Source organism: Panthera leo, chromosome F2 (genome assembly GCF_018350215.1).
Source record: "Panthera leo isolate Ple1 chromosome F2, P.leo_Ple1_pat1.1, whole genome shotgun sequence".
In the NCBI taxonomy this organism is placed as follows: Eukaryota; Metazoa; Chordata; class Mammalia; order Carnivora; family Felidae; genus Panthera; species Panthera leo.
Window position 1 is genome coordinate 82,823,340 of NC_056695.1, and position 21,868 is coordinate 82,845,207.

The following is a 21,868-nucleotide window of genomic DNA, read 5'->3' on the forward strand; positions in this document are numbered from 1 at the left end:
TGACTGATGTGGTCTGACAGATTAAATCTGGGGCTGACATAGTTCCATCCTGGTCCTTTTAACTAAAGGAGAAAGACCACCTTAGCCTGTTTGTAACCGCAGAGTTGAGCGCTCCCTGGGTGGATCCAGTTGCTGAAGGAGGACCAGAATTTTTTTTAAAGACAGTTTGGAGCCAATTGTAATTATGAACAGGTTCATCAGGCTTCTGTGTACAAGCCTGACTTTGATTCCAGTCTGCAGGCTTGAGAAAAGCTGTTGAGGGCCATCTGGGTGGCTCTGGCAGTTAAGAGTCCAAATTTGGCTCACCTGTCCTTGCTCTGTAGAGGTTTCTAGCTAGTGTGCTGGTATCTTGCCCACAGCTAGGGGTTTGTTTCTCTAAAATCCCTTCAGGATGTTCCCTTTTGGCTAGCTTTATCCTACATTTGGCCTGGCACTCACCAATATATGTGGCCTAATTGATAAAAATCTGCGAGACCAGGTAGAGAAGTTTGAATAACTATGTTAAACTCTTCAGCAAACCCAGGAGAGTCTTCAGTTACTTTACTTTTTGTTTTTAATGTTTATTTATTTATTTTGAGAGAGAGAGAACGGAGGAGAGAGGGTGGGGAGGGGCAGAGAGAGAGGGAGAGAGTGAGAATCTCAAGCAGGTTCCGTGCTGTCAGCACAGAGCCTTACATGGGGCTCGAACCCACAACCCTCGGATCATGACTTGAGCTGAAATCAACAGTCGGATGCTCAACCCCCTGAGCCACCCAGGCGCCCCCAGAAGACTTAACTTTGAAGGGCCAAGTTTTAATAGGTTCAGGAGAGGAGGGAGAGGGGAGAGGTTCAAAGGAAAAGGGAAGTTTGGCAGAAAGAGGAAAAAAGCACTGGGCGTAAGTAGCTGCTGCGTCTGCAGACAAAGAGGATGGGGAAGGGGCAGGAGGCCTCAGAAGCCATTGTGACTCCTGTTAATTGTTGGTTTGCCTCAGTTAACTTAGAAACAGTATTTTTCGGCGCGCCTGGGTGGGCCCGTCAGTTAAGTGTCGGTCTCTTGATCTTGCTCAGGTCATGGTGTCCTGGCCAGTGAGTTTGAGCCTTGAGTCGGGCTCCATGCTGACAGTGTGGAGCCTGCTTGGGATTCTCTCTCTCTCCCTCTCTCTCTGCCCCTCCTCTGCTTGTGGGTGCTCTCTCTCTCTCTCAAAATAAATGAATAAATTTAAAAGAGAAATAGTATCTTTCTTTTCTTTTTTGTAACGTTTATTTATTTTTGAGAGAGAAGGTGTGAGCAGGAGAGGGGCAGAGGGCGGAGGGCAGTGGGGGACAGAGGATCTGAAGCAGGCTCAGCACTGACAGCAGACAGCCTGATACGGGGCTCGAACTCTGAAACCATGAGATCATGACCTGAGCTGAAGCCAGACAGTCAACTGACTGAGCCACCCCAGTGCCCAAAATGGTATTTTTCAAAGAGGCAAATTTAGAATCCCGAAAACATTTGGGAGCCTCAAGATACCATTTAAAGTAGGCATCCCAAGGGGTGCCTGGGTGGCTCAGTTGGTTGAGCGTCCGACTTCAGCTGAGGTCATGATCTTGCGGTCTGTGGGTTCGAGCCCTGCGTTGGGCTCTGTGCTGACAGCTCAGAGTCTGGAGCCTGCTTCAGATTCTGTGTCTCCCTCTCTCTCTGCCCTCCCCTGCTCATGCTCTGTCTCTTTATCTCTCAAAAATAAATAAACATTAAAAAATATATTTTTTTAAATAATAAAATAAAGTAGGCATCCCTGGGGCGCCTGGGTAGCTCAGTCGGTTAAGTGTCTGACTTCAGCTCAGGTCATGATCTCACACCCTGTGAGTTCGAGCCCCGTGTCGGCAATGCTCTGTGCTGACAGCTCAGAGCCTAGAACCTGGTTCAGATTCTGTGTCTCCCTCTCTCTCTGCCCCTCCCCTGCTCATGCTCTGTCTCTCTCTGCCTCAAAAATTAATAAAAATAAAATAAAATAAAATAAAATAAAATAAAATAAAATAAAATAAAATAAAAATAAAGTAGGCATCCCTTCCCTTCCCTTCCCCTCCCTTCCCCATAATGGCCATTAAAGTTCTAAATTACTTTTGGTTAAGTCAGTCCATTTACTTATAAATGAGCATGTGGAGAGACCATAGTTTTTATTTTTATTTATTTTTTAAATATTTTTTTTAACGTTTATTCACTTTTTGAGAGACAGAGACAGAGCAGGGGAGGGGCAGAGAGAGAGAGGGAGACATAGAATCTGAAGCAGGCTCCGGGTATTGAGCTGTCAGCACAGAGCCTGACGTGGGGCTCGAACTCTCGAACCTGTGAGATCATGACCTGAGCTGAAGTTGGATGCCCAACCAACTGAGCCACCCAGGTGCCCCCCACCCTTATTTTATAAATTTTTTATTGTTTCTTTATTTTTGAGACAGAGAGACAGAGCATGAGGCGGGGGAAGGGGAGACACACACACACACACACACACACACAGGCAGAAACTGAAGCAGGCTCCAGGCTCTGAGCTATCAGCCCAGAGCCCAACTGGGGGCTCGAACTCACGAGCCATGAGATCATGACCTGAGCCAAAGTCGGATGCTTGACCAACTGAGCCACCTGAGACCATAGTTTTTAAATGTTTGTTTATTTTGAGAGAGAGTGAGCACAGCAGAGAGGCAGAGAGAGAGAATTCCAAGCAGACTCTGCTCTGTCAGCATAGAGCCTGACGTGGGGCTCAAACTCACAAACCGTGAGATCATGAGCTGAGCCGAAATTAAGAGTTGGATCCTTAACCAGGTGAGCCACCTGGGTGCCCTGAGACCATAGTTTTCAAACTTAAAACCAGTAGGGAGGACATTCTCAAAGCACTTATGATCCCTAGGATCCCATTTCTTAGAGGCTTTTCTCTAGAGCAAAGAGAATAATCCCTAAACAGCACACTTTCAGTGGGAACAGCCTGGCTCCAGAAGGAATCAGACCAAAGGCCAGCATGGTTCCAAAAGGAACAGTCTAGTTCCAAGTGGGAGTCGGACCGAGGCCAAATGGGTTATTCTCAGAAAAAAACAAGGCCTTGAAACAGACACTGAACAGCATCGAGAGCTCGAACAGAGAGCAGAGCTTGGAATCCAGGAGAAAATTTCCCCTCACACTTCAGGGTGGGTAAGAAAGCACTGAGCTCAGTTGGCGCTGTGGGTACGAGTACCTGCTTGCCCAACAGCCTCAGATTTGTTGGGGGTGTTCCGGGCCTCACTTCTGATCACCAAGTAATGTTAACCTTAAAGATAAAACTGCCACTTTTTTTTTTATTTTTTTAAAAAAATATTTATTTATTTTTGAGACAGGGAGAGACAGCATGAACGAGGTCAGAGAGAGAGGGAGACAGAATCTGAAGCAGGCTCCAGGCTCTGAGCTGTCAGCACAGAGCCTGATGCGGGGCTCAAACTCACAGACTGCGAGATCATGACCTGAGCCTGAGTCAGATGCTTAACCGACTGAGCCACCCAGGCGCCCCAAACTGCCACTTATTTTATCCGTGAAAATGGGTTTATTTGGGAATAGCAGGGAATTGCATCCCGGGGCAAGAAAGCTCTGTCAAAAGCAGAGGCAGGTCTGCAAAGCACAGGCTCTTTAGGGAGGAAAGGGGGTGAGGAGGAGGGGCTGTTGGCAACTAAAAGTCCTGAGGCAGGCAGAGGCAGGAAAGCAGTAGCCACCTGGAAGGTTCCTGGTGGGTGCGTAATTGACATGAGAGCTCCCTCTGCTGGCCGCCAGACTCCATTCTAAATAAGGTTTCGTTTTATTAATTTTCACACTGTATTGTCTATTGCTGTGTATCACGTTACCCTAAAAGATAGAGGCTTGAAACAGCAGACATTTGTTATCTAACAGCTGCTGTAGGTCAGGAATTCAAAAATGGCTTAGCTAGGTGGTTCCCGTTCAAGTTATCATGTGGTTGTGTTAGGATAGCCAGGGCTGCATCAGCTGAGGGCTGGACTGGGGCCGGAGGACCTGCTCACAAGCTAGGTGTCCCCAGCTCTCGCCCATGGGCTTTTCCATAGACTCCTCAAGTGCCTCAGCATACTAGCTAATTTCCTCCAGCCTCAGAGATCCAAGAGAGGGCAAGCAAGAGGCTGCATGACCTTTTATGACCTAACCTCTGAAGTTATCCACTGCCGTTTCTGCTTTTGTTTGTTTTCTGTTTGTTAGAAGTGAGTACCTAGGGGCTCCCGGGTGGCTCAGTTGGTTGAGTGTCTTGATTTCGGCTTAGGTCCTGATCTTGAGGTTTGTGAGTTTGAGTCCCACATTGGGTTCTGCACTGACAGTGTAGAGCCTGCTTGGGATTCTCTCTCTCTCCTTCTCTCTCTGCCACTGTCCTGCTCATGCTCTGCCTCTCTCAAAATAAATAAATAAACTTAAAAAAGAAGTGAGTAACTAAATCCAACCCATACTGAGGGAGAAGTGGATTAGGCTCTACCTTTTTTTGTTTTTAATTTTTTTTAACATTTATTTATTTTTGAGAGAGAGATGGAGTATGCATAGGGGAAGGGGCAGAGAGAGCGGGAGACACAGAAGCCAAAGCAGGCTCCAGGCTCCAAGCTGTCAGCACAGAGCCCGACGCGGGGGTCAAACCCACAAACCGTGAGACCATGACCCGAGCCGAAGTTGGACGCTCAGCCAACTGAGCCCCCCAGGCGCTCTCTAGGCTCTACCTTTTGAAGGGAGTTTCAAAGTATTCCATACTTTGTGATATTAATTTTGTAGGTAATAATGAACATTTTACACTTTCCAGTTGTTCGTTGCCAGTACAGACATACAGTTAATTTTGACATTGTCCTTGTATTTCACAGCCTTGCTAAATATACTTCTTTATTCTAGTATCTCTATTGTAGATACCTAAGGATTTTCTTAAGCTTATTTATTTATTTTGAGAGAGACAGAGCACGAGTGGGGGAGGGGCAGAGAGAGAGGGAGAGAGAGAATCCCAAGCAGGCTGTGTGCTGTCAGTGTAGAGACTGACTCGGGGCTCAAACCCCCGAACTGTGAGATCATGACCTGGGCTGAAACCCAAGAGTTGCCTGTTTAACTGACTGAGCCCCCTGGTGCCCTCCTAAGGATTTTCTACATATCTTCTACATACCTTTCTACATGCTTTCTGAATCTAAAGAGTCTTACGTTTTCCTTTCCAATTTGCATGCTTTTTGTTTCTTGGCTTAGTGCACTGGCTGGGACCTCTAGTACAAGGTTGAACAGGATTGGTGTCCCTGATCCTAGGAGGAAAGTGTTCGTTCTCTTCCCATTAGGCATGATATAGCTGAGGAATTTTCCTTCTATTCCTAGTTTTCAAAGTTTTTTTGTTTGTTTAATTTTACAGAGAAAGTGCAATTGAGGGAGAGAGAGAGAGAGAGAGAATGAATGAGAATTTTAAGCGGGCTCCACGTTCAGTGTAGAGCCTGATGCAAGGCTTGATCCCATGATCCTGGGATGGTGACTTGAGCTGAAATCAAGAGTTAGATGCTCAACTGACTGGCCACCAGGAGCCCCAAAGTTTGTTTGATTGTTATCATGATCAGATGTTGGATTTTGCCAAATGCATTCTCTACTTTTATTGATTTGATTGTATTTTGATTTTTAAAGTGTTAAACCAAATTTTTATTCTTGAAATATACCCGACTTGGTCATGACGTATTATTCTTCTTACATATTGCTGGTTTCAATTTGATAATAATGTTAAAAGGATTTTTGAAGCTATTCATAAATAAATTGGTGTGTAGTATTTTTTTTTTAATGTTTGTTTATTTTGGAGAGAGACAGGGTGGGGGGGAGTGGGGGAGAGTACGTGCACACACAAGCAGGGGACGGTGAGGAGTAGAGAGTGAGGGAGACAGAGGATCCAAAGCAGGCTTCATGCTGTCAGCACAGAGTCCCATGTGGGGCTCAAACTCACAAACTGTGAGATCATGACCTGAGCTGAAGTCAAGATGATTAAGCCACTGAGCCACCCAGGCGCCCTGGTATATAGTATTCTTAACTTGTTATGTCTTTGGTTTTAGTGTCAGGGTAATAGTGGCCTTACAAAATTACTTAGGGACGTGTTCCTTTCTCTTCTATTTTTAGAAAGGGCTTTTGTAGATTTGGTATTATTTCTACCTTAAGTGTTTGATGTAATTTACCAGTGAAACCATCTGGGCTTAGAGTTACTTTTTTGGGAAAGTTTCTTACTGTAAATTTAATTTCTTTAATAGATACAGGGCTATTCAAATTTTCTGTTTCTTCTTGAATTCATTTTGATAATTTGTTTCATTCAGGTAATTTGCCCATTTATCTAAGTTAAACATGGCAATTTTTTTCCATACAAGGCCAAATGGTAAATATTTTAGGCTTTTCAGGTCATGTGGTCTCTGTTGCAGCTACTCAACTATGTTGTGGTAGCACAAAACAGCCATAGACAATACATAAACAAGCTAGTATAGCTATATTCTCATAAAACTTCAGTTATAGTAACATGTGGTAGACCAGATCTGGTCTATCGGTTATAGTTTGTTGACCCTTGACCTAAGTTGTTGAATTTATTGTCATAAATTGTTCAGAACACTGTCATTTTAATCTTTTTAATGGTCTGTAAGATCTGTAGTGATGTCCACTTTTTCATTCATGACGTTGGTAGTTTTTGTCTTTTCCTTTCTTGATCAGTTGAGTAAGAGTATCAATTTTATTGAGATTTTCAAAGGAACAGCTTTTAGTTTCAACATTTTCCTCTGTTTGTCTATTTTCTATTTAATTATTTTCTGTTCTTATTAGTATTGTATTTTACTTACTTTGGGTTTAATTTTCCTCTTTTTTATTGCTATTACTACTACTACTACTACATTATTTTGTTTTGTTTTAAGTAAGCTTCACACCCAGTGTGGAGCCCAAAAAGGGGCTTGAACTCACAACCCTGAGATCAAGACCTGAGCTGAGATCAAGAGTCTGACGTTTAACTGACTGAGCCACCCAGGTGCCCCAATTTTCCCCTCTTTTTTCTAGCTTCTTAAGTGGAAGCTTAGGTTATTGATTTGACCTTCTTATTTAAACTTTCAAAGGTAAATATTTCCTTCCAAGCACTGCTTTAACTGCATCTCACATATTTTGATATGTTATGTTTACATTTTCATTCAGCTCAAAATATGTTCTAATTTCCATTTTGATTTCTACCTTAGCCTGTAGGTTATTTAGAAATATGCTTTAAAGCTTCCAAATATTTGGGAGTTTTTCTAGATATATTTTTGTTATTGATTTCTAGTTTAATTCCATTGTGGTTGGTAAACATATTCTGTGTGCTTTCATTCCTTATGAATCTGCTGAATCTTGGATTATGTCCCAGCATATGGTCTACCCTGGTAAAATAAAAAAAAATTTTTTTAGCTTTTACTAATGGAAAATTTCAAATGTCTATATATGTAGACAGGATATAATGGTCCCCACATATTCATCACCCAACTTCAACAATTACCAACTCATGACAGTTTTGTTTCACCTAAACTTTTTATGTTATTTTGAAGCAAATCTCAAATATGTCATTCACTCTGTAAATATTTTTTAAATCTTTTTGTAGAAAGAAAACTTTTTTTTTTTAAGTTTTTATTTATTTTGAGAAAGGGCATGCAAGCAGGGGAGGGGCAGAGAGAGGGAGAGAAGAATCGCAAACAGGCTTCGTGCTGTCAGCACAGAGCCCAACGTGGGGCTCGATCTCACGAATTGTGAGATCATGACTGGACCAAAATCAAGAGTCTGAGGCCTAACTGACCTAGCCGCCCAGGTACCCCCACATTACAAGTTTATATGGGGGCTTCCAGGTCATATATAGGACCACAGGAACTTTACCTCCTTACTCTTACGTTTGTATCTTTTTTCTCCCATGCCAGGAATCTTGGTTCTCTGTGAGCCAGGATGACAGAACTGTTATCTTATAAGTGATAGGTGTGAGCTACTTATCTGTTGCATCCCACAATAAGCCTAGGATGGTCTTAGGGTAAAAATACCAGCTTCACTGCCAGTAACATGATTATTGCAAACAGGATGTGGGGAACCTCCATCCTGCCCCAGCAGTTCTCGGCAGACTGGCCTGTCTCGTGCAAGGGGGGGTTTGGAGCTGGCCCTTTTCCTCCTCTTCCTCTAGTCCCCCGTGCCTTTTACTTTGTTTGTTTGTCTGATTTTCTTAATGCGGAACACCTGGGTGCTCAGTGGGTTAAGTGGCCAACTCTTGATTTGGGCTCAGGTCATGGTCATACGGTCAAGAGTTTGAGCCCCGCGTTGGGCTCTGTACAGATAGCGTGGAGCCTGCTTCGGATCCTCTGTCTCCCTCTCTCTGTCCTTACCCCACTTACACTTGCTCTCTCTCTCTCTCAAAAATAAATAATCGTTTTGAGAAGGAAGACAGAGGATCCGAAGCAGACTCGTGCTGACGGCACAGAGCTCAATGTGGGGCTCGAACTCCCGAACCGGGAGGTCATGACCTGAGCCAAAGTTGGATGCTTAACCAAGTAGACTACCCAGGCACCCCTACTGTTTTTTTCCCTTAATTGTGGTAAAATGTACGTAATATAAAATTTAACATTGTAACCATTTTTAGGTACAATTCAGTAGCATTGAGTACATTTGCAATATTGTGCAGCCATCATCAATATCCATTTCCAGAACTTTTTAACCAACTGAAACAGAAACTCTGTCATTAAAAAAAAAATTTTTTTTGATGTTTATTTGTTTCTGGGACAGAGAGAGAGAGACAGAGCATGAGTGGGGGAGGGGCAGAGAGAGAGGGAGATACAGAATCAGAAGCAGGCTTCAGGCTCCAAGCGGCCCGATGTGGGACTCGAACTCATGAAATGTGAGAGATCATGACCTGAGCTGAAGTTGGACACTCAACCGACTGAGCCACCCAGGCGCCCCAGAAACCCTGTCATTTTTAAACAATTCCCACCCCTGTCTGCCAGCCCCTGACAACCACCATTCTTTCTGTCTCTGTCTCTGTGAATTTACCTATTCCAGGTACTTCATAGACGTGGAATCCTACTACATGTGCCCTTTGGTCAGATACATTTGTAGCATGTATCAGATTTTCCTTCTTTTATTATGACTGAATACTCCCTTGTACGTATATACCACATTTGGTTTATCTTTTCTTTTGTCAGGGGACATTTGAGTTGTTTCTGCTTTTTGGCTATTGGGAATGATGTTGCTGTGAACATTGGTGCACAGATATCTGAGTCCCTGTCCTCAGTTCTTTTGCGTGTATGTCCTAAAGTGGACTATGCCACCACGTTTACAAGGCAAGTGTGGTAGAAGTTACATTGTCACGTTGTTCATAATCCTGTGTTGCAAAAGTTGGAAACGATGTCAGTCTTTCTGTTGCAGAGTTAGGCCAGATGCAGAACTATGTGCTCTTGTCTGTGTGTCCCGTCACCCAGGTCCTGTACCCCTAGAAGAACAGTGTTCTTGCTGGCTTCAGGCTCATGGGGATTCTGCTGTTTTATGTGTCACCTGTCCCCTGTATCATGTCCTTGAGTTTTTCTGACCTCCATTGTTGCATGGACACACCGTCTTGCCGTCCTCTCTGTTCACCATTCTTGCCTCCAGCTTCCAGGAATCTGTATGCTAATCATGAACTCCCTTTCTCTCTGATGCCCCTCTAGTTCTCCCACTGGGTTTATGGGGGGGGCGGGGTCTCACCCTGGGCACGTGTGTGCTCAGATCCGCACATCTCTTGCTCTAAGGCTGTGTGGCCCCCATGCCTCTTCCACCCCTCACGCCCCCAGCTTCCCTTACTTCCGAGGCGCAAGGGTCATTGTCTGTTGGGGAGAGGTTTGAGTCAGAGCAGACCCAGGGTTACAGCGTTGTGGTTTTGCCCTTATTGTATCTGACAGACTTTACTCTCCAGATCTGCATGTTTGGGTCCTGGCCCATTGGAGGGACTAGGCTAACCGAGGCTACATGGGACAGTGTGGCTGCTGAGGGACTGGAGCCTGTGTTGGCCTCCAGGTGACCTGGAGCTTCTGGAAGTCCTTTCTGTCTCCTAGCCAAGAGCTGGCTTTTCCCTTCAGTCCTCAGTGAGCCTCTTTTCAAGTGCAGATGCCTCCAGCCAAGTTTCTTTCATTAGGGCGTCTAGGCCCCTGACACCTTGCTGTTAGTTTATTCAGTTTATTTTGGAGCTGGGTGGCAAAGGGTGAGGAAAGGGGAGAGGGAGGCTTGGAGCCTCTGGTTTCTGGGGAGAGGCCTGCCGGACTCTGGCCCCTCGTAGGCACTGCCACCAGAGCTCGCTGTGGTCCCTGCCTGTGTCTAGAGCCTGCTCTGGCCCCCGGGGCCTCACTCCCAGGACCCCCTCGCAGGATTGTCACACGGCAGTTGTGACTGAGCTGAGTGAAATTTCATTCTGTGGGTTAGAATCCCGGAGAGCTTGCATTTTGTCTGGCTCTACAGGTCTGTGTCATGGTAGGGGGCTCCGAGGAGCACGGAGACCGCTGAGAAAGGATGTAGGCCCTTTGTGAGGGTCTCAGAGGAAGCTGAGACCGGGTGAGTTAGTCCTTGATGGGAGGCCGGGGAGCCAGAGAGGAGATGGGTTATAGAGCCACAGCATGTAGGACACCTCGTACAGGCTCAGGGACCAATAAACGGACCAGCGGAACAGAGTCGAGAATCTAGAACGGCCTCAGATGTGTGGGAACTTGCTTTATGTCCGAGGTGGCGCCACAGAGCAGTGTGCGGGGAAGCAGCCACCACACAAGCGGTGCTGGGACAGTTGGAGGTCAGGACGGAAGAAAAGTGAACTGGAGCGTGTACGGCCCCATAACGGACTGTTACAGTCATAAGAGGCCAACCCTTAGAGCCACAGAGCTCCGACTGGATGTGTCGTGCTCCCGTGCCTGGAAGGTGTGCGTGGACACATAGGTAGAAAAATCACACCCGAGGTAGCGACGGCCAGAAGAGTGAGGGGAGGCCCTGACCCCGTCCTGATGGGGTAGCGCTCGCATGGTTCTGTCTCCAGTTTAGGTGTGTGTTCGGTGTCTTCTGTATTTGTATCACACTTCACCGTAAAAAAGACTTTTCGGAGGGGGCCCCGACACACTGGGGGAAATGTTGGAAGCCTGTCCGTCCCGGGCCCAGGCACGCACGGCTGCCATGAGATCCAGGCTGGCCGCACAGTGGTGGGAGGGCGTCCCGCCGGGGTGACGAGCAGGGCTGCCGAGTGCTGGGGTGGAAACCTGTGCAGGCCCTGAGTCCAGGGCGTCTGGGCTGTGTGCCTGAGCCCTGGCCTTCCGTGGGGCTGTCGGGACCATGGGGGTGCTTCATGCAGAGGTGAGGGGGTTGAGGTTAGCGTTTTCAGTGCCCTGGGGCTGCAGTGTGGAGACTGGCTGGAGCTCCAGCTGGGAGCAGAGCAGCACCTGTGAAAGATACAGACCCAGTGGGAGTCAGGGCCCAGGGGTAGCTCCGGCCTTGCCTCTCGGGGCCTCCTCTCCCCTCCCTGGCAAGAGGGTCCAGCCACGCCGTGGGCCATCCCGTGGGCCTCCCCACTCCTGCTGTTGCCTGCTTCCTAGTTCTCAAACTCACCAGATGTCTTCCCTCAGGGCCTTTATGCTGACCCTTCACTCAGACTGGTTGCTCCTTCCTGCCCATGGGATGGCACCTTGTAAATGGTCATCTAGCGCCCTTCCCTTGAAGGCCAGCCTGGAGAGGCAGGAGCTGGACTGCCGCTTGTGGAAGAAACGAGTGAATGAGCAGGGAATGTGGGCTTTCTGGAGCCCAGGTCTGCCTTGGTAGCCGTTGTGGTGGCAGGGTTGTTGAGCCATGGTGGGGTTGGCTAGTGCCAAGGACGTAACCAGAGCAGGCACTCCCATCCTGGGGTTCTCCTGGGTGGTGGAGGCTGGTACCAGGGGAGTCTGAGGGACCGGAGGAGGTCCCAGGCCCCCCAGGCAGTAGCACAGGCAGAACTGGAGTTAGGTCCACCAAGGGGCTGCCCGTAATGGGTCCCTGAGACTGTGGTGGGAGACAGGCAGAAGGACAGAGGAACAGGCATATGCCACTCTGAGAGATTAGGACATGGAGGAAGGACGCTTTGAGAGTAGGAGGCCGTTAACCCCATTCCTGTGTTGGCTTTGAGAGACTTCAAAGCCTAGAATGACAGGTGACCGTGGCACAGTGTGGATGTGGCTCCTCCCCTGAGAATCCTCTGGTGCCCTGGGCCAAGTGAGGATGATGATCCCCCCAGCCTCACAGAGCAGGTCTCTGAAAGTCATCCTGATGCTGTGACAGGCGAGAGTTATGTGGCGGCCGATCCCTCCCATTCTGTTGGAGTGATCCTGGGGGTTCCCCACTGCCAATGGGGCCAGGTGCTCAGGGACCCATGTGTGCCCTTGACCCTTGAGCATGCGCTTCCTGAAGCTTCAGGGAGATGGACATCGATTGAGCATTTGAGCCCACAGCCCAGTGTCCCAGTTGGCCAGCTCTCCTGGGAATGTCCTGTACAGCCATGCCCCTGGAGCAGGTTCAGTGTGGGACCCGGGCACGCTTCCTCTAGGGCAGTGCCTGCAGTGGGGTGGCTGTTGGAGGATGTGGGTACCATTCCGGGACAGCCACAGGTCCCCTGTGCCTTCCCCAGCACGGGTCTCAGCTCTTGAGGGAGTGTCTCCCTGGTGGCTGATGGCCTGGCGGGCGGGGCGGGACACCTTCTGTGGATGACGTGAGGGGGTCTCGGAAGGTCTTTGGCCCATTCGCTGTTTGGCGGAAGGTTCCCTTTTGCTTTTTAGTAGTTCTTCTATCGATTGCTGGTTATGTATTGCCAACACCACTTCCTTCTCCAGGCCATCCTCTTTTCACTCTTTTTATTTTTAAACATTATTTGGAGATCACTGCAGGTTTACATTCAGTTGTAAGAAGCAGTTCAGAGAGACAGTCCCCTGAAGACGTCTGGGACACTAGCATCCACACTGATTTTTCCAGTTTTGTGTGCACCTGGATGTGTGTGCACACACGTGTGTGTTTACTTCTGCGCATTCTTGTCACACGTGTGGGTTTTTGTCACCACCAGAATCAAGGTGCAGAGCAGCTCCACGACAAGGACCCTGTGCTGCCTGGGTAGCCATGGCCATCTTCTCCCTCAGCCCCCACCCCACACCCTAGGATCTGACCACATCGAGGGTATTTTATCACTGGGATCACGTGGGGTGTGACTGTTAGGTGCCCAGTGCCCTTGAGACCACCCGGGCTGTGTGCATCCATAGTTGGACCCTTTCATTGCTGAAGAGTGTCCCATGATGTGGGTAGACCAGAGTTCCATTAACCATTCACCCATTGAAGGGCTGGGGTGTTTCCAGTTTGGGGCTATTACTAATAAAGTTGCTATGAAGTTCGTGTTCGGGTGTTTGTGTAAACTTGGATGTCATTTCTCTAGGACAAATGCCCAAGAGTGCCCCTCCTGGGTCCTATGGTAAACACACATTTACTTTTTGTAAGAAACTGCCGAACTGTTTTCCAGAGTGGCTGTGCCATTTTACCTGCCCATCGGCAGTGTGTGAGACCCATTTTCTTTAAACCCTTGCCATTCAGATAGACGTGCGGCGATATCTCACTGTGGTTTTAATTTGCATTTTCCTGATGGCTGATGCTGTTGAAGATCTTCTCATGGGCTTTTTTGCCATATGTATATCCCCTTCAGTGAAACGTCTGTTCGTACCTTTTGCCCACTTTGTTTCTTTTTTAAAAAAAAAATGTTTTAATTTTATTTTAGAGAGTGCAAAGGGGAGAGAGGGGCAGAGGAGAGTTGGGGGAAGGGGAGGGGAGGGGGGGAGGGGAGAGGAGAGGAGACAGGGGAGGAGAGGAAAGGAGAGGAGAGGAGAGGAGAGGAGAGGAGAGGAGAGGAGAGGAGAGGAGAGGATCTCATCTCAAACTGAGTACGGAGCCTGACAAGGGGCCCCATCCCATGACCCTGGGATCGCAACCTGAGCTGAAATCAAGAGTCAGACACTCAACTGAGTCACCCAGACGCCCTGATACAATTATTTTTTACATGACTCTTGTATTTACCAATATTCTTCTGTTTTAATTAATTTCAATAGTTTTCCTAGAGGATCTTTCAGGGCATCTGGGTGGCTCAGTCTGTTGAGCATCTGTCTCTTGATTTCAGCTCAGGTTCGTGATCTCACATCGGACTCTGCACTGACAGTGTGGATGGAGCCTGCTTGGGATTCTCTCTCTCCCTCTCTCTCTCTGCCCTTCCCCCTGCTCATGCATGCTCTGGTTCTGTCTCTAAATAAACATTAAAAGAAGAAAAAGACCTTTCAGGTTTTTATCCTACACAATGCCATTTGCACATAATGAGTTTTTTCCACCCTTCCTATCCTTATTCCATTTCTTTCTTTTTCGTGCCCAGGTGCACTAGCTAGAAGTTTAGTACAAATATGACTCGAAGTAGCGATACAAACGTCTTTGTCTCATCCAGCAGGTTTGTTGTTTTTCAGCTAGGTTGGGATGGACAGGACCCAGAGGCAGGAGAGAGCTGATGGTGGAAGACGGGTCCTAGAGAGGTCCACGGGGCATGGGTCCGGGTCTTTGCTGTGGGGTGAAGCACTGTGGCGGGGGGCCAGCGGCAGGCGGATTGTTGGGCCAGGTGGACATCTCTGTCTAAAGGCTTCTGTCTTCTCATGAAACGTGTCAGCAGCTGAGCATGAAAATATGGGAGAAGAGGCAAGGGAAGCTGTGAGATTTCTGGAAGAAGTAGTGCCATGGAGTGTGTGGGGCTCCCAGTTGGGTGGACGCTGGCCACCTGGACGGTGACACAGTTCATCCAAGACAGAACAAAGGAGACAGAAGTTTATTGAACACACTGCAGCAGGCAGGACAGCAAAGCGGAGACTGTCTGTCAGGAGCGGGGGGGGGGGGGTGTGGGGGGAGCTGTAGCTAAGTCAGGGAGTGAGGAGGTATGGAAACTATAGAATTTTCTTTTGGTAACTGCCGGGCTGTCAGTAACCCACTGTGGTCAGCTAGGACCTGTGGCTGCTTTGAGGCGGGTCGTGAGGGGCCTGTTCGTACTCAGCCCCGTGGGTGGTCGCCATGAGTGCCCTTACTTACTCAGGCTTCCATTGCTCAAGCCTGCTGCCTAAAAGCAGCCTCCACAGAGTGGGCCCTGCGCTTGTCTGGTGTGTGGCCTTTAGTCCCTGGCTCTGCTGGTTCGTTCGGAGCTGGGGCAGTGGTGCTGGACAGGCCGGGCTTCCCATCTGGGCGCTGTAAGTCAGGAGGACCACAGAGTGTGTGATGGCTGAGTACGGCCTGAAGCTGCAGATGAGGACGTGGGGGCTCTGCAGTGCTAGGGTCAGCAGGACTGAGCTGGGGCAGGTGCTGGTCTGAGAAGGGGGTGTTGAGCTGAAATGCCAGAGTGGGGGTCAGGGGACAGTTACTGGTGGTGACAGGGTCGAGGGCATGATTGGGGCAGAGGGCGAGGCCTTTGGCAGGAAGAAGAGGTCGAGACTGAGGGGCAGGGCGTTGAAGATGGTCACGGGAATATTGAGACCACCAGGAATTCAGGCCTGGCGCGGCGGTGGGGCGATGCCCACAGCAAGGGCTGGTGTGGGTGGCAGGCACAGCTGATGGCTCACGTCAGCTGGGACTCTTATGGAGAGGAGGGGGGAGGGGGCTGCAGGCCACAGCGAGAAATGGGGCGGGGGGGGGGTGGTGGCTGAGGTGGGGAGAGAAGGCTGGCGGGAAGGGAGCAGGGTGGAGGGGACCTGGGACTCCCAAGGGAGAGTGAAGGCCCAGAAACAGGGCCGAGGTCATTGGTGGCGAGGGTTTCAGAACTGGGGGATTGAGAACAGGGTCAGAAGCCCCCTCCTCGATGCTGCTCCCCTCATCCAGCCTGTCTCTGTGTTCCCTTCCATCTCAGCCGAGGTCTGAGGAGGTGGAGCCCCCACCGTGTCCTTGCCAGTTCTCCGAGGGGTCTTCTGCTGGGCTGGCAGTGGTGTCCTCACCTTTGTCTTCTGAGCAGTGGCAGGTGTATCCACAGGGAAGTATCTCGAACAGAGTGTTTGGTCTACAGCCTTTTATGCTCTCTAGAGGCCTCAGGTGTGTCCTTGGCCTCTGTGGTCCAGCCATGTGTGCTGTCCAAGCTCACATCCTACTGTTAATTATTAGGGAGGCGACTGTCTGACTGGATGTTTCTGATGGGATCTGTGTCCTTTGTCCCGTCAACTGCCTTGGACTTTGCCCCGCCACTTGACTTGAGGACCACTTTGTCATGTTTATTGTAAATATTTTGGCCAGCTGACCATGTGTTTTCTGGTTTTGTAGTTGTTGTTTTTTTTTTAAGTTTATTTATTTTGAGAGAGAGAGTGTGCGAGAGCAGGGGAGGGGCAGAGAGAGAGAGAATCCCAAGCAGGCTCTGTGCTGTCAGCATAGACCCCGACTCAGGGCTCGAACTCACCGACTGTGAGATCGTGACCTGAGCGGAAGTCAGGAGTCAGACGCTTGACCGACTGAGCCCCCCAAGGGCCCCTGTAAGGTTTTGCTTTGAGTTGCTTTGTTTTCCTGTGCATTTTGAACGTCTAGTGCAACTGGATTGATCAGTTTTCTGTTTTTGTTCCTGGGTTTTGCGTCCAGTCGAGAAAGGCTTTCCCCTTTGCTGGGATCACACAGATAACTCTTTCCTTCTTGTACTCCTGTGGCTTTAGTTTTCCTTAGGTCTGTGTCTCTGATGAGCCCGGAGTTGATTTTGGTGCGAGGACAGAGGTGGATCCTGCCCTCCGTGGCTGTGTGTTGAAGCAGCCTCCCCCCACCCCTGCTTAGTGCTGTGTGGCCCTCCGTGCTCCCTGTGTGGCCCCCCGTGCTCCCTGCAGTGGCCCCCATGCTCCCTACAGTGGCCCCCCGTGCTCCCTGTGTGGCCCTCCGTGCTCCCTGTGTGGCCCTCCGTGCTCCCTGTGTGGCCCCCCGTGCTCCCTGCAGTGGCCCCCATGCTCCCTACAGTGGCCCCCCGTGCTCCCTGTGTGGCCCTCCGTGCTCCCTGTGTGGCCCCTCGTGCTCCCTGTGTGGCCCCTCGTGCTCCCTGCAGTGGCCCCCATGCTCCCTGCAGTGGCCCCCCGTGCTCCCTGCAGTGGCCCCCCGTGCTCCCTACAGTGGCCCCCCGTGCTCCCTGTGTGGCCCCCCGTGCTCCCTGTGTGGCCCCTCGTGCTCCCTGCAGTGGCCCCCGTCCTCCCTGCAGTGGCCCCCATGCTCCCTACAGTGGCCCCCCGTGCTCCCTGTGTGGCCCCTCGTGCTCCCTGTGTGGCCCCTCGTGCTCCCTGCAGTGGCCCCCATGCTCCCTACAGTGGCCCCCCGTGCTCCCTGTGTGGCCCTCCGTGCTCCCTGTGTGGCCCCCCGTGCTCCCTGTGTGGCCCCCCGTGCTCCCTGTGTGGCCCGCCGTGCTCCCTGTGTGGCCCCTCGTGCTCCCTGCAGTGGCCCCCATGCTCCCTACAGTGGCCCCCCGTGCTCCCTGTGTGGCCCCCCGTGCTCCCTGTGTGGCCCCCCGTGCTCCCTGTGTGGCCCCCCGTGCTCCCTGTGTGGCCCTCCGTGCTCCCTGTGTGGCCCCCCGTGCTCCCTGCAGTGGCCCCCATGCTCCCTACAGTGGCCCCCCGTGCTCCCTGTGTGGCCCTCCGTGCTCCCTGTGTGGCCCCCATGCTCCCTGTGTGGCCCCTCGTGCTCCCTGCAGTGGCCCCCATCCTCCCTGCAGTGGCCCCCATGCTCCCTACAGTGGCCCCCCGTGCTCCCTGTGTGGCCCTCCGTGCTCCCTGTGTGGCCCCCCATGCTCCCTGTGTGGCCCCTCGTGCTCCCTGCAGTGGCCCCCATCCTCCCTGCAGTGGCCCCCATGCTCCCTACAGTGGCCCCCCGTGCTCCCTGTGTGGCCCTCCGTGCTCCCTGTGTGGCCCCTCGTGCTCCCTGTGTGGCCCCTCGTGCTCCCTGCAGTGGCCCCCATGCTCCCTACAGTGGCTCCCCGTGCTCCCTGTGTGGCCCTCCGTGCTCCCTGTGTGGCCCTCCGTGCTCCCTGCAGTGGCCCCCCGTGCTCCCTGTGTGGCCCCTCGTGCTGCCTGCAGTGGCCCCCATGCTCCCTACAGTGGCCCCCCGTGCTCCCTGTGTGGCCCGCCGTGCTCCCTGTGTGGCCCCCCGTGCTCCCTGTGTGGCCCCTCGTGCTCCCTGCAGTGGCCCCCATGCTCCCTACAGTGGCCCCCCGTGCTCCCTACAGTGGCCCCCCGTGCTCCCTGTGTGGCCCCCCCCGCTGCCTGCAGTGACCCCCCCCCCCCCCCGTGCTCCCTGCAGTGACACCCCCCCCCCCGTGCTCCCTGCACTGGCCCTCTGTGCTCCCTGCAGTGACCACCCCCGTGCTGCCTGTGTGGCCCCCCAGCAGGTGGACTCCCCCAGCCTCCACCGCCAGTCTCTTCCCCTCTCTGAACAAGGCCATGGGCGAGTGAAGCCATGGCTCCGGGCTCTTGTGGCACCATCTCTAATCCTCACCCAGACGCTGAGGGTGTGATGTGGTGAAGTAGTCAACAGGGGACTTTGGGTGCAAGCATGGCCTCAGTTTCCCTGTGTAGCAAATGGGGCCTGCTGGAGGCGCTGTGGGGGTTATGCGGCAAGGCTGCAGAGACACTCAGGCCAGCATGGGTCTGTTCACGCTGGGCTGGGCTCTGGGTCCTGCGCCTTCAGCCATAGTCTTTGGGGATGGCCCAGTGGTGCGGGCTGAGGGGCGAGGGCTGTCCTCAGGCTCCTCTTGTCTTTCCCATCTCACTCCCACACTCTTGTGCAGCTTACCTGGGCACAGAGCTGAGACCTGGAAAAAAAACCACTCAGATTCTCTCTGACATTCCAGAGAGACTTGGGGGAAAATTTGTAGACGAGGCAGGAGAAGCCTTGCTTACCTGCCCCCCACCACCGTCCCGCACCCCCCCACCACCCTGCAATGTGGGTGTGGCGTCGTGGCCATTCGGTGGGACTCCACTAAGCCATCCTGGCCTCGGTGGCTCAGCTAAGGGTCAACGCTTCTACTTGTGGCAGCTGTTCCTGGACTGTGGCTGGGAGGGGACTGGGGGCCAGAAAGCTTAGGGCTGAGCCTGGAGGGGCCAGGCACTGGGCACTGTCACTCCTTGGGGGAGACTGTCCTGGCATCCGCATCCACTGCAGTGTTGTCCTGGGACTCCCCGGGTCACCTTAGGGTCACCGGGGCTCTAGAGGAGACAGTCGTCAGCCCGAGGCCCTCCCAAGGGAACATGGAGACTGCCCTCGGGCATCTAACAGCCAGGAGTGCCGCTAGAGGGGCCCACAGCACACCGGGGCTTCAGGAGGCTGGGGCCACCAGAGTTGGGGGCTGAGGACCCATGTTAGCTGCGGGGTTCTTCCTGTTGTGGCTTAGTTGGGGGGAGGGGGTGCTCTCCAGATCCTGCTCCGTGATGAATTCTCATGGATGGCCTTTAAAATGAATAAACCAGAAGACATGTATTCGGTTTGCACAGCTGATTGCTCTTGGTTTTCTGTAGGACACGGGCATCAGAATCTTTTTGTCTGTAGAGTGATGGGGTGGATGATGCCTTCTAAATCTTGCTAAACGTGGCAGTTGGGTGGTGGCTCTGGGACTGGCGCCTGTCCTCGCTTTTGAGAAGTAAACCTGGCCCCTGCCGCCCTGTGGGGCCTGTAGGTGGGCCACCTTCCTTGTGGGTGGGGCATCGTCACATCCTCTGCGGGCCCCCTCCCCTGCCTTGCTCCTTGCTGATGGTCCCTTGGGGTGGGCTGTTCAGGTCAGCTTCCCTGGAAGGCCCAGAGAGGTGACAGTCACACCTTGTGGCCAAGTGTGTGTGGGGTGGCCTGCTTCCTGGGGGTGGGGGGAGCATGAAGGGAGGGGCTGTGAGTGGCCAGGAGGGAAGGATAATCTCGCAGAAGACGGGCGCTCGCCCTGGTTTGTAGCTGGCACAGCCCTCGGAGCACTTCCAGGAGAGCCCAAGGAGACCGTGACTTTGTGCAGTCAAGCCTGGGGCAGATAGGTCAGTGTGGCCGTGGGGACCAGGGTCAGAGCCTGGGGCCTTGAGAAACTTGCGGAGAACAACTCCCTGGAGGGGCAGCCTCGCGGGGAAGGCTCCGTTGTGGCTGTCAGCACAGCGGTCCTTGCTCTCTGCTCTCAGCTGCACTGCCCTTTCTGGGAACTCTGAGCGAGCCCCCTCACCCCCTGCCAGGAATGTTGTCCCATGTGTCCCATGGCGCTGGCTGGGACAGGGCAGGGCTAGTGTTCTTCCCTGCTGGCCTGCCCCACCTGGAGCCAGCCTTGATGTGTTTCCTGTTCCTCCTCCACAGGCTGGTGGATGCCACCTGCTGTCTGCAGCCTGATCAACTGCTCTTCCAAAAGGAGGCCCTCCTGAAGACATAGTCGCCAGGCCTGCCGTGCCCTTGGTACCCTGGCTGCTCACACAGTCTCACTCCTGGGCACTGGGGGCCGAGACCCCAGGACTCTGAGGGCACGCCCTGCCCCGGTTTCTCTGTGGCTGCGGGGCCTGCCTTCTGGCCACACCCCCCTGTTAGCACTAACGTACTGGCCCTGGAAGAGTGAGGGAGAGGGGAGGGGAGGCCAGGCTATGGCTGCTCCCAGGCCCCACCCAGGATCCTAAGGCCTGGAAGGTGAGGGGGCTTCTGGAACTCCCAGGGGCCTCTGCCCATTGCCCTGCCCCCGCTTTACCCTCATCCAAGTGCCAGGACGCTGCACCTCTCTTATCTAGGTAATTAGCTTCAGACCCTGGACCGAGGCTGGCCAGGTCGTGGGCTGCTTCCCACAGGCTGTGCACCCTGACCCCAAGAGGGAGGTGAGGCCCTGCCCGTTGAGTAGCTGAGGTGCCGGGGCTCTTGAGAGGCAGGGAGAAGGTGCCCTCCCACCCTGCCCTTTCTGCCCGGGCCTGGTCACGGCGTGGGGCCTCGTGACCCAGCCTTGCCAGGGGCGGAGGGCACCACTGAGCCTTGGGGAGGGGATGCCCCCAAGGGTGCCAGTCCAGCCAGCTGCCCCACCCCTCAGGCCCAGTCTGGCCCCGGTGCTCCCCCACCTGGTGCCCCGAGCAGTCCCCCGGGCAGGCGGCCCCCGCCATGGCCGAGCACCTGGAGCTGCTGGCAGAGATGCCCATGGTGGGCAGGATGAGCACACAGGAGCGGCTGAAGCACGCCCAGAAGCGGCGTGCCCAGCAGGTGAAGATGTGGGCCCAGGCTGAGAAGGAGGCCCAGGGCAAGAAGGGCCGCCAGGAGCGGCCGCGGCCATGGAAGGAGGCAGCCAGCGGCCGGCCACAGAAGCGGGTCCTTTTCCCTCCCAGCGTTGCCCTCCTGGAGGCTGCTGCCCGAAATGACCTGGAGGAAGGTGAGCATGGCTGAGCCCAAGGGAAGACCCTGTCCTCCACCTCGGTCCTGGAGAGATCTGCGGAGGGCACGGTGCTGTCCTGCGGAGGCCCCGGGGCTGGCCTGGTGTCCTCGGGCGCTTGCTCTCAGTGGTCGGCCACTTGAGGCTCACCAGTGATGGCGCAGCACACTGGGGTGCTGCTGCAGGGGTGAGGCTGATGGGATTGGGCAGGGGCATCGGGGAGCCCACAGGAGCTCGGGGCAGTGCCCGGGGCTTGGCTCAGGTGGGCTGGGAGTGGCCCATCCTCTTCAGTGCCTCTGGCCAGGGTGCTGGGCGATGACCAGGAGAGGCCTGGCCACCACCTGCTTGGGCCCTGTCTCCACCTGTGTAAAGGAGGGCGGCCACGCCCACCTCAGCAGGTTAGAGTGCGGGGCTGGGGGTCCCCGCAGGCCAGCCCTCTCGACACCTGCCTCTGCCCATCTTTGACTTCTTCCTCCCCATCAGGACCGCCCTGGCCAGTGACAGGCTCCTCGTTC

General features: G+C 52.9%; 1 protein-coding gene across 4 annotated transcripts in view; it reads left to right on the forward strand.

The window, feature by feature from the left end:
* The window catches only part of PPP1R16A (protein phosphatase 1 regulatory subunit 16A), a 40,583-nt gene that overhangs the window by 14,446 nt on the left and 4,269 nt on the right, over nucleotides 1–21,868 (forward strand). For 3 of the 4 annotated variants that reach the window (XM_042923999.1, XM_042924001.1, XM_042924000.1), the window contains one exon: nucleotides 20,312–21,353. In XM_042923999.1, coding sequence (XP_042779933.1) covers nucleotides 21,089–21,353 — 265 coding nt within the window. In that variant the 5' untranslated portion in view covers nucleotides 20,312–21,088. The remainder of the gene's footprint in view (nucleotides 1–20,311; nucleotides 21,354–21,868) is intronic. The other variant, XM_042924002.1, reaches the window with a different exon arrangement.